Raw genomic sequence first — 13,015 nt, forward strand, 5'->3', positions numbered from 1 at the left:
GGCAAGAAGACAATAGCTGAAAGTCAGAGATCAGAAATCCCGTAATTTCATCTGCAGAAGAGAACCATACTGGACTATGTCATTCAAAAGGACAAAAATACAGAGCCACAAAGGAAAGGATGTACAGTATAATGAAAGAAACTGGAAAAGAAAACAGATGAATAACACTGTTTGGTCTTCCTGGAAGATGTGTCACTGACCTCAGTACAAAGGCAAATGGCTAAAATGTGACATGTTCACTAAATTCAAGTCAGCCTACATGACCTCATGTTCAACATGAAACAATAACTGGAATTTAGAGACATGGAAAGCCAAATTAAATAAAGCAGTTTAAAAATTATAGTGACGGTTATTCCCCATTTAAACAAACTGTCAAAGGAAATAGCAAAAACCCCACTTGACATTTTAATATAGAGACTAGAAATCTTTCTGAAAGATTTATTTAAGTCAAAACACAGTATCAGGTTTAATGAAGAAGCATATCACGTTGAACGGCTTTACTAAGTGGTCAGAGAAAATGATCTAATGTTACCCTCTGCCCTTAAAACCGATGACTGCTTTTTTTTTGCCTTTTTCCCTTTTTTTTTTTTTTTCCAATTTACAAACGGTAGAAAGGTTGGAGGGAACTGAATAAAGGAAATACTGGCAGTGCTGCCTTCTCCTTCAAGCAGAACAACTGACATTATTGAAGCATCCACTGAGATTAAACAAGAGGAGAAGAAAACCCTTCGGTCTGAGGCGAGGAATAAGCTGCTAACAGCCAGACTCCAGCAGTCACAGTCATTTGGAAAGCCAGCCTTAATCATTTGAGGTGGAAGGCTGGACAAGCAAATAATAGGGCATTTTCTCAAAAAAACATACTAAAGGAAAAAGCCTTGAGGCTTGTTGTAAAGGAAGCTGAAGTGTTTTACCCTGAATGGAAAAGGCCTCTAGTTGTTGATTTGGTAGCAACCTTGTATGACCTTTAAACAGCGTTCTCACATTTTGGATTGTAAAAACAAGTTATTAAAAAAAAAAAAAAACCACCAACAAAACCCCAAACACAAAACCAAAACAAGAAACCCAACCCAAGCTGCAGGGACTTCAGGACTGACTCCCAGTCACCCCAACTGGAATCCTTTCCCAGGACCTCCCTGCTGACAGAGACCTTTCCCTAACCCCCCTTTATGCTTGTCTGTTCATACAGCAGCATTAACATTTCTCCTTCCTCCTCAGCATTCACTATTTAGTCATTTCCCCAACTCAGCCTTCACTTTAAGCTATGAAGCCAAGTTATTCCAATTTGCTCTCACATGATAAGCCCTCCACACCGTTAGTCGTTCTGAGAGCCGGTCTTTGCCATGACTTCAGCTCCAGCTCACCCTTTCAAAAACGCATGACCAAAAACCACACATCGAACGCGCCAGGTCCTGTGTAGCACCTCTGATCCATTCTCGTCCCTACCAAAAATACTGTGCCAGATGCATCCCATCACACCATTCTTTTCCACGGCTGCCCCGCAGTGGCCATCAATCAGTCCTACCATGGGAAACGGCTTATGGCTCCTTTTTCTGACAAGTTTTTTGTTTTGACTTGCAACTACGTGACTTTGCATTTGCACAACCGCTATCCTTCTGCTTCTAACAGCCCTTTCTTTGATACCATCAACTTCTTGTGCAGGCTCCAGAGCCTCCTGCGCACTGGTGATGCCTTACAATCCTCCAGCCAGCAGCAGTTTCAGTGGTGGGCCTCCTGCTTGGCCGAGATCCTCCATTCAAATACCACCACCAAAAACCACCCTGACTGTTCGAGGCAGGCACTTTGATACCTCTTTCTCCTTTCAACGCTGCCTCAGGTCACCTGTGGCCCTCTGCAGCCATCGCCTTCCCCACTTTGTATTTTCCCACTAACTGCATCTTCTTCTCTCTACACTTTATTTAGCACATCCTTTACCAGACAGGGGAAATCTAATCACATTTCCACTTACAAAAGCAGTTGTAAAAGATACGAGGTTAGTCTGGCATAACAGCCTTTGTTTATTATGGGACACTTTTCCATAGTCATTTACTCCAAGCCTTTTTAATTTTTTAACTCAGTTTTTCAGAGCATAACCCAGAAGTCAGTACCCATCGGTCTTGTCATTGCCCGGGTGGCTTTTCCTTTCTGCTCCAATGGAAGCAGGAAACTGGATTACTCTCCACGGGTCAGACCGAGAGTTATATCTCAAGCACTAGCATAAAAATATCGAACACGTTACCACCTCAGTGGCAATGCCCTATTGCACCCATCCGTGCAGTATTTCAGGCTCAAATCCTGAAACAGTTTGTGCCTGAGCAAGCACGGATGACAGCTCAAAAATATGCAGTTGAAGGACAGCAAGCTTCAGAATTGAGCCCAAGAAGTCCATGCAATAAATACTGCTGCCTTCATTTCTAGTTCATCAATTTATTGATTCGCTGGAAACAAAGCTTACTTACATAAGCCACGTCCAAACTGATGCAAGAGAAGGGAAAAAAAAAAAAAGGCTCTTGGTTTTCCTCGGGAAATTTGGTTGCAAATGAGACTGTCAGCGATTCTTTGCAGCCAGATGTTGAATGTTTGTTTTACATATGTTCAAGAAGCATCTTCAGCCTGCCAAAGAAGCATCTTAAAACATGAATTACCAATGAAATATGAAATCCTACTTCAACTGCGCAAGACTGCATTTGGTTTTTTGCAGGTTTTTGGCCACAAAGCTGCTAGAAGTGTCTTTGCTGGGATAACTTGCAGCTTTAGGGCTGTTTTCTGTTTTGTTTCATGGAGGGAATAGGAATGGTTTTACCATCAAATAAATTATAACGTATGACATTTTTGGCTCTAAACGTTCAAGGCAAAAACCTTCCATTCTTCCATGGAGACAAAATTTCACTTTACATAGTGCTCCTTGGGATGGACCCGCAAGTTTCAGTCTTTCTTCATTTGCAGCCTCCCAACATTTTCCTAACAGAAGTGGAGGCTGCTCTATGGACTTGCAGGAACGGGGGACAGTAACTTTTCATAGATCCCATAAAAATAGCTCACTAACCTTAGCTGCACAGTTACTGGTTCAGATTAATAGTGACAAAATAGACAAGAGGCCACCGGGCAGGTTTATGTCCAGGTTCACTTTTGCCCATCCTGGATTTCCTTCTTGCAGCAGCTAAACTTTTGTCTTGCTTTTTTAAACTGCGTAGGATGAAGCACATCTTATCCAGGAGCACAGGAAAGGCCAAAACAGCTTCCAGCTGAAATCCAACCTGCCTTGGAAACACTTCTGCCTGCGCTCAAAGAAACAAACTCCTTCAATATAGCAAATACAATTACGTCCTGCTGCACGCTTCCACCATCACAAAAGCAAATAAAACAATGGACACTTCTCATGTTGGACTTCGGCAAAAGACGTTTATTATTATTATTATTATTATTGTTGTGTTGCTGTTGTACCTCCTCTGCTCTGCCCACAGCGGTGGCATAAATGCTGTTACCATACTGTAGCTGATGATGCCGGTGTACAAATCAAAATCCATCTTAATTTCAAACTCCATTAGAAACACAGGAAAAAAGATCAACATTTACGAAATGTAAAGGGAAAAATGGTATGGAAAGAATTATTTTTTTTTATTTTTCAGGCTTCCAAGACAGTATTACAAACAACAGAGAGCAAAGTAAAGCTAGAAATGAAATACTTGACAGCATCTGTTTAAAAATTACAGCTAAGAAACCTAATAAAAGTTGAATAAACAGTTACTAGAAATAAAAATTTTTACACATATGATATTTGTCTGGGATTTTTATTTCTTTAAAATAATTCATACAAATGGTTACAGTCACAAACATGATTTTAACCAAAAATATTGCTAGCCTACCACATTACCAGGAAGGAATCAATGTAGGCAATGAAATGCTGCTACTTTTCAGTAGTCTAGTGCCTTTTTCGCATACCACCAATAATATATACTTTAACTGGTGACAAAAAGCACAATGCTCGTTTATACAAAACCTTTTTTTTTTTTCCTCAAAATCTCTTTGCAAGGTTGTCTTCATTTTGAAATAAGGGAATTCATGCCAAAATTAGGAGAAACTGTTTTTCTTTTGTTTACTAAATTATTCTAAAAAATAAGACAAGCAGGTAGAAAAAACAATGCACTGTGTGGCGTAGAAAGAAAAATGGGAAAAATTCATTGTCCTGAGAAGTTTGCCAACTGCCTCATTTTTGGGCATGTTTTAAAATATAAAAGAAAGGATTTTTAATCTCAAAATTGGTTTGTTGAATGCCTCCCTTATGTTTTTCCTTGTTGACAGCTAAGCAAACAAACCCTTTTTAATGTTCTAAAAACTGTACACAGACAAGTACATTCATGATATAATTAACTACTAACTTCTCTTGCTTAACAAAGAACCCATAGGACACAGAAACAGTGAATCAGTCCACTGGACAGGGACAAACTACAATTTATACGGAGGAAAAAATGTTTCCAAATCTTCTTTTTGTCTCCCACCTTTTCCTTTTATACTGTATATTGGACCAGTTTCTAAAATAATAATCGTCTCCTCCTGTAAGTTCATGGTTTTGCCTTTAATCAAAATCCAGGGTTTTGTTTTGTTTTGTTTGTTTGTTTTCCACACGCTGAAGTTGAAATCTCCGATGTTGGGAATGCTGTTTTCGTAGGCTACAATTGGTCGCTTGGGTGGTCTCTATCAGCTTCTGGTTTGACAGTTTGGCCGGGGGAAGGAGCATGGGGCGGGTGGGCTACAGCAGGGAGGCCGTGTGATAAAGACATAGGGTTGGGGACTATTCCTTCTACTGCTGCAGGTATGCCAGTCGAAGCCACGCTTACAACGCCTGGGGGATACCTGCTGAGAGAAGAGAATGAGAACAACCATTAAAACCAAGGGATGCCTGACCGGAAAGCCCACCTTGCCTCCTCCTAGAGCTACAGAGCTGCTTCTTTTCTCTTCCGACCAGTGAGAGAGACAGTTGGTTAAGCTCCCGATGAGAATACCATATGCAGATGCTGCTAAATAAAGCAAAAGATGCTGTATTTTACCCAAATGAGAAATAAAGGTTTGCTAGACTGTTTCTTCAGATTTCAGATTTAATAGCATGAGGGACAGCACAGCAAAGGAAACAACCTGGAAGTATTGCTCCGCTCAAAGTATGCCTCAACAAGAAGTAATTCAGGCTAGGTCCGTGCAACACCTATCTGTTCTCTATGACTTTTCCTCAAGTTGACCTTCGGGGATTTTTTTTTCTCTTTCATTCTTATGTAGAAATTTTAAAATTTCATTGTTGTGGTTTGAAAAAAAACTTCTTTTAAACTAATCTTGCAGTCGTAGCTTTCTGATGGCTCCCCCAAAGAGCAATCATAGCCACACACTCTTAAGATGACAAATTCAAACCTACTGCACCTGAGTAACTTTTCCAGCATCCAACTTGCCACTGTACTTGTCTGAAAGAGAACCAGTACTAGTTATACAGAGGACAAGTGCTTTAGGCAGACTGCAAGAAGGAGAGATGCAAACACAAAAACTATGCATGGTTTTAAAGATTTCTTACTCTATCTGGACGAACACCGAGGCCTAAATATTTTACGAATTCAACAAAAAAATCACCCTCTGATTCAGCTTGATTTTATGATGGCTCTGATATTAACAGGCTAAAAAAAAATCTTGCAAATCTACTGTTTCAATCCCAAAGTTCAGATATAAGTGATGAACACTGGTATTTCACTGTCCTGTATATAAACAACAGCTACACATGAACACTTTTAACAGAAATATGTTTTCTTTTTAGCCAAATACCTCAATATGCATTTGCAAGTTATCTCACGCTGGCCACTTCGCCTCCTCTCCCCATCACAAAGCTGCACACACTCACCCCTTGTTCTCTCCTGCTGTATTCCACTCACCCAAGCATCCTAGCAAGAGCATTATCCATTTGAAAGCCTGAACACACAAACTCACCACTTACTGTGGCATTTGCTAGCCTAGTATTTACTTAGAACTAAATGGGAGAAAAGGCACTTGTAGTCTTGTCAAGGTTTTTCAAATATCACATCATTCTACGGCTGATTTTCTTCTCATCAGAGTTCAACGCTGAATGCATCAGGGAATTTCACCCCATTTCAGTAGCATCTTTTTAAAGTAATGCATGTTTGTGCTGCTCATCCTAAGTTCCCTCAAACTGAGAGAAAGTTAGTGCAGAACTCATGCGAAACTCAGAGGAGGAAAAAAGCTGGAGGAAAGCACATTTATTTCTTCTTTTTTCTTCCACCACAGAAATATCACGGAAACTGATTTTTGCCGACACTGTGCCAGAGGGGCTCAGCTTGGCTATCCGACACGGCACAGGGACAAGGAAGACACCATACACCGGCCTGGTTATCGTGGGGAAGATTCCTACGGATCATACCACTGACTGTAATCTGGGATGGACAACCCGTATGTGAAAGATCACACCACCTGTAGGCCAGATAACTTTGTTCCCAATTGTACACATATTTACAGGGTTTCCTATGCTAATTCCTTCTCAAGAGAGGTTCCTTAGAATTAATTTGCAGTTGCTAATGGAATTAGTTGCTTGTTTCAGTACCTCAATTTGCATCTTATTAATCAAATTTGCTTCAATTCCTACAAAAACTGTCAGACTGGGTATTGTTTTATTTATTCAAATTTCATTTTGAAACAGCTTAGGTGCTTCATAAAAAACACAACATGAAATGACAAAAACTTCCATTTAAAAGCCCAACACAGCAACTGTTTCCAACACAGAATCTCTACTTTCTAACAACATATTCCCCGAGCATCAACACACTGGAGCTGGAAGAAATCAAGGAGGGCGCAAATTTTGCAACTGCTTTTCCCTCAGGAAGAAAAGTCGGAGCCTCCCCTTGTGAAAATGGACGGCGCTCAATCAGGAGCATTATCAGTTACCTTATGGGCACATCAAGCAGTTTGAACTACACATCTGTAGTTCTCCTTTGACTCCAAATGTTCTTTCTGTATATAAAAATATTCCCCTTGGACACCAAGTTGTAATAATTGGGATTCCACCTACGAGCACCTCTCCTCAGATAGAGGCTTCCTACAGACTTTTAGTAACGTCCAAAAGCCCTAAAATTGTTCTTCTTCTCCTAAAGCTACAGTGGCAGTAGCCAAAATACAGATAACATAGCCCTCTACAGAAACTGTATTTTGCTTGACAACTCCTAACCCTGTTTTGCCATTCTCTTTTCATAATTTTTATCCCTTTTTAATTTAATCATCATTGTTGTTCAAACCTAATCTCTGAAAGGAGAACATATAAACTCAACAGCCTCTACACACTTCTATCCTACATAACCTTCCCTTATGTTGCTATTTATTGCTTTTCTATTCTTAACCAGCAAATACATTTCCTCCAGCACTTCATAAAGTTGCTCCCAATCTTCCTCCTCTGGCAGAAATAAGTTGAAATTTTTTCCAGGTAAAATGTCCGCTGAATTAAATTTTTTGTGAAAGCAGAAGCAAGAGATCAGTTACACCTCCTCTGCTACTTCATACTCTTCCTTCCCCTTCCCCCACATAGCCTTAATTTATGAAGAAAAATACAGTAGCCTTCTTAATTACAACTGAAAGGCAACTTTAATTTCTATGCTAATCTCTTGTATTTTTTAAACTACAGAATCACCTTGAACTCACTATGTTAAGCTCTGTTCAAGAAACGGAGTCTGTCCCAAAAGAGCTTAAAAATTTAAGTGCATGCTGTTATCTTACATTACAGAGTCTGAAAATCACCAATGAAACACCTCAACGTGAAATAACTCCTGAATTACCAACATCTAACTATTCTCATCAAAGTATCTCTTCAATACCTCGCTATTCTCATCTTCCTAACATCACCTGTTAGAAGGCAGGAAGATACGTCAACATGTCTATAAACCGCACAATCACTGTTTACTGGCCGCCAAATTTCACTTTGCCTATAACCTGCACGCTCTGGGACACAGGAAACGGGAGGGGGTTATTTAACGGGCAGCTCAGTAACAAATACACAGTAATAACACAAAACCAGGCTATATTATGCTGCTTCACTGAGACTACTGCAAATAGTTCCTTCTCAGGAATATCGTTCATCTTTACTCATGGGATAGGTCCTGTTCGCTTGACCTTTTGTGTTGATAGGGTGTCTTGCGTTTCACATAGTAAATGGTTTTGTTTTCCCCAGAATACGAAGATATTCAGAAGATCTAGATTATGTTCTGCTGATGAATGCTCAATGTTCTTTGCTTGTGATAATATCTGATAATTTAAGAGTTCTGTCCTACATCAAAATAAATGATATATCCAGAATAAAATAGCTTTGTTAGTTTTAGTTCACCGAAAGAGCTATTTGCATTTTTTAACATATAAATTATTATCCCAGGTTTTATCTTCTAATGGAATTACACGACTATGATATGGTTATTAGCACATCTGAAACATCATACTGCCTGTGAAAGACTCCAGAACTCAGTTAGTTGAACATAATCTTGGACTGCAAAGAAAAGACAGAAAAATTCGTTTCGAACAATCAATTCAAATTCTGTACTTAATCCAGGTAGGAATTAAGCATCAGCAAACACTGCTACTGAAACCAATTTCTTCATAAAGTCTGAGCTTCAAGTTCCGCATATTTATACTGCACAAAATAATAACTGCCTTCACCAACACTCAAACACTATTCTATCACCCCTCCAAAAAGAAGCTTTTAATATTTGTTGTATGACTCTTAACCTCTCCCTCAAAATTCCCAAAATGAGTTTTATTTTGCATTTGAAAATAATTGTGAAGTCAGAATTTATTTACGATGAGTTTTCTGTATTGAAAAAACTGACTGAAGCAATATCTAAAAAAGGCATTCAGTTCTGTGTTTATCCTGCTTAAATGAAATACATATGGTCTTTACCTTGTAAATCATTAACTCCCAAAACATTCCTAAGTTAAAATCCATTTCTAGCTGTGAAGCCTGCTCTGCTGGACTTGTGACCCCCAAAATGAGAACAAACAACTGCATCTTATTTGGGCACGCAACCCTGTTCTTAATTGCCATGACAGGGTTGGAGTTATTGCCCCCAGTTCAGCAACACCTGCCTTTAAGCCTCAATTGCATCCAGCTATACCCTAAATACTCCAAACTGAAGTCAAAGAAGCCACATGCTGTGTGGAGGAGAAGGCATGTGCTTGAACTTTTCATTTAAGCAAATAAAAACACCCTTCTTCAGATATTTAGGGGTACGGGTACTTTTTCTGAAAATAAACATCGTGACGTGATGCGAGATATATGCTCACATATGCAACGTATGCAACATATGTTGATCAAATCAAAGTTACTCTTTTCCTTTGGTGCGCTTATGACTACTGATCAGGAGATTACGGCAGAGGGTGGTGACGCTCCCCCCCGTCATCTCTCCATCGCTTTCTGATGAGACTGTTAGAAGTCACTGGGACACAAGAGCTTTACTTCACTTCTCAGCAGTGCACAGGTGGGTTCTCATATGGGGTAACACAAAAAAAAAAAATCCTGTATCTATTAAAAGTATGGGGTAGCCCTCCTGAAGGACGACAAAGACAGGGAAGATGTATGAAGAATGGCAGCGGAAAGATTAGGACAAAGAGGTATAAAAAAAATAATGAAAGGACTGCACTGTCCCTTCCCTCAAGGCATTGAGGGAAGCAGCTGTTTGTAGCTTTCTCAGCCACTTTCATCCTACTTATGAGTAAATACCATACTGGAAGATAAAAAATTGCAGAGGTTTTTCATAAATAAAAATTATGTGAAGCTGGCTACTAGAAAAAATCTGCTGCTAGAACAGCGGCTAGGGATAAAGGGACAGAGAAAGACTCTCAAGCAAACAAAGCAACTAAGGAACGTACATATTGGAATATAAAAAAATTGCCCCTTTCTATTAATTATTAAAAGCTGCTTTCACAGTTGATTGAGAATACGTAGATCAAGTCCCTCAAATGCTTTTGCTTAAAAATTAAACGTATGATTTAGAAAACACTATTTTAAACCTATTTTCATAATCACCCAGGCTGAGTGATTTGTTCTCTCGTGTGTCTGGAGGCCACAAAACCACGCAACAATAGTCTATTATTGAAAGTCTTTCTGTAACCTACTGCTGCAGCATTACCTTCAGCAAAAGGAACATAAACTTCCACTGCACTCACTAGAGACGACCAGAGTTGTTTTACTTGAATATACAAAAAACTGTGTATTGTTCAGATATTACTAACCACACAAAGAAGATAAGAAAAGGAAACGTACTTACGCACTGCATGACTGACTTCAACTAGCAAAACAAGATCATTCTCCTGAATGCAACAATTATGAAAACAATATAGCTGGGGCCTAATCCAAAACCAGTTCATTTATTAATATGAAGGTCTTTTTATTTATTCTTGAATACCTATCTCTGAATTGAGGAGAGGAGGTATTTCTTTTACACCTGCAGCACGCTTACCTGTATGCAGCACCATTAAGCTCTGGATGAACAACTCCGGGATCCATGCTGGCCCAATGTGTAGCTGCAGTCAAATGATCTTTGTTAACACAGTTTTTCAGACTGTCTGGAATACGACCTAGGATGAAGTGAGGGAGAGGGAGAGGAAATAAAAAACCACTTTAAAAGAAAAAAAAAAAGAGCCTTATGCTCTTAATGTATCTATGTTAAAAATAGTTATAAATATTTGCATATTTAAATCAATACATAAAATCACACTAAGATCTTATTTTTGATCCTCACTGTTCCCCTTTTGTCTGGGACTTAGTTAATAATGGTTAAAATGCTCTGTATATTTTTTATTTCTCTGTCTCCCTCTGTCTTTTATATACAGGTCTCAATAAAACCATAATCAACACGATTCATGCTTTCCAAGAAGCTAAAACTTGAGTACAGAGGGTGGCTGCCACTCAAATTCAGTACTGTAGCCTCCTGCTCTCTGTCTTTAACTTCACTTTCTTCCTTTTCCCTCCACGTGTAACAGCAATAAAAACATGTATTGAAGAATGTAGGATTCTGAACGGAATCTTGCCAAAAACCTGAATATAACTGACACTTTTTTCCTGTCCTCCTGATAAATTGTATCAATTGCTCTTCACATTTATTTACTATAATGTATTAATCCTCAGCCATCTCTTTCATTCCTACAAAAAATGAAAATACACCAGAAAACTCTCTTCTTCATTCCTTCAAAACTTTTGCTTAACCTCTGAAGTATAACTGAAGTTTTAAGACACAGATACTGGAAAATCTGTCAACCTGATTCAGCACATACTGGACAAGCCTCTGACTGTCTTCTGCAGAGCCATCTCCAGCCCTGCAAAAAATGACATGAACAGATACGATACAAATTTTCTTCATGGCAACAGGAATATTTTCACCTACTTCAACGGGAGATCAACTGGAGCCTGTGTTTTTTCTGACATCTGTTTTAATGTATCTTTTCTAAAGTTTAATCTTACTATGCATTTGCACACACAGAGGTAGAAAAAGGCAAGTTCGAATCTACCCCTGCTACTGTTGGCAACAGTACTCCAGAAACACTTCCAAAAACTGACCACGCTCCATCGTTGAAGAACCCAGGCTTTTTGTCTCCAACTTCCTACTGAAACTTTAAGGACTTCACTACTCTTTGCCTGCTCTTTCTATCCATCAGCCTGGCCACAATGGGGCTGTAAAAAAGCCTTTTCACAGAATTGTGTTTTGTCTAGTGGATACCATCAAATACTCCACGACTTGCGCTTATGTCACTAAAACTTCCCACATCTGCTACGCACGAGCCGAAAGGGCTTCTTAGTTCAATACCGGACAAGATGAGGTACATGTCCCATTATGGGTGAATTCCTACCCTCCTCTTGATTAGAAATCATCTTCTAAATTTAGCTGAAATACGCATCCATCTAAACTTCTGCCAAAATTGTCCATGAATTTAAACAGTATCTTTCTTCTTCTGATGTTTGTCCTTCTCAAGTATTTTTAAACTGCAATCGTATCTTCCTCCTTGCCCCTCTCACCTTCATTTTGCTAACTTCTGAAGGCATGTTCTACTGGTCTCCCCTTACAAAACAGTATTTATTTATTTATTTTAAACTTAGAACGATTTTTTTCACTTGCCATGCTCGCCTTCCCGTTTCTTCCATTACTGTTTTCAGTGGTCCTCCTTATTTAATACTTTGAATGTTTTGATGTTCAAAAATATATTTAAAGATATTTAATCTCTGCCTATTATTTTTATTTTATACATCAGAACGTCATTGACTTTTTGGTAACAGCGGAATCACTTAACATCTTTATCGTCAGATGGTAGTCATAGCCTGCATTCCTTCGTTGTACACCTTTTTCCAATTAGTTTCTCTCTCTACACCCTCTCTCCCGTGTTCCCCTATGGCTTTCAGATATCCAGCTTTATCCCACACTTCCTGTATCTTTCCTACATTTGTTTCACTGCAATTCAATGTCATTCTCGCCTCCCTAATGTTGGCCTCAGTTTGATCTTACTACAAACCATGTGCAAACACTGAGGTGCTGACAGCTTCAATACAAATCAATGATACAGATTGCTGATAGAACAATCACACACTTTAAGAAAATATAGGTCTGTCTTCCCAGGCACATATGTTTGGGCTACTGCACAATATTTAACATAAAACTAGCTCTGTATAGCTGACTCTTATTCAGTTTTCAGATCGTAGCCTATTAATGCTTATTTGCACATCAATAATCCCCCACGTAGGTATCGTGTGCTGGTTTGTGCAATCTCTCCCAGAGCTATTTGGGAGCAGGGAATAGTTATACAACAACTTAATGAATGTACTATTAGAGTTCTTCTGGAGTATAAGCACAAGGACCAATTCCAGCAAACGGATGGTCGGACTATTTACGTTCCCTCTAAAACAAGAGAGAAATAGTCCTGTAAAGGGCAATTCAGATCAGGAGTTTAAGAGATGCCTTTAATCACCATCCAGAGGAGAATCTTCTTTCTGCACAGGCTATAA

General features: G+C 39.1%; 1 protein-coding gene across 19 annotated transcripts in view; it reads right to left on the reverse strand.

The window, feature by feature from the left end:
- Positions 1-3,377: 3,377 nt before the first annotated feature.
- The window catches only part of CTBP1 (C-terminal binding protein 1), a 251,247-nt gene continuing 241,609 nt past the window's right edge, over positions 3,378-13,015 (reverse strand). For 16 of the 19 annotated variants that reach the window (XM_075148510.1, XM_075148523.1, XM_075148515.1 and 13 more), the window contains 2 exons: positions 10,482-10,599; positions 3,378-4,854 (listed from right to left, as the gene is read on the reverse strand). In XM_075148510.1, the coding sequence (XP_075004611.1) occupies positions 4,668-4,854; positions 10,482-10,599 (305 nt within the window). In that variant the 3' untranslated portion in view covers positions 3,378-4,667. The remainder of the gene's footprint in view (positions 4,855-10,481; positions 10,600-13,015) is intronic. The other 3 variants (XM_075148512.1, XM_075148509.1, XM_075148525.1) reach the window with 1 other exon arrangement.

Source organism: Calonectris borealis, chromosome 4 (genome assembly GCF_964195595.1).
Source record: "Calonectris borealis chromosome 4, bCalBor7.hap1.2, whole genome shotgun sequence".
In the NCBI taxonomy this organism is placed as follows: domain Eukaryota; kingdom Metazoa; phylum Chordata; class Aves; order Procellariiformes; family Procellariidae; genus Calonectris; species Calonectris borealis.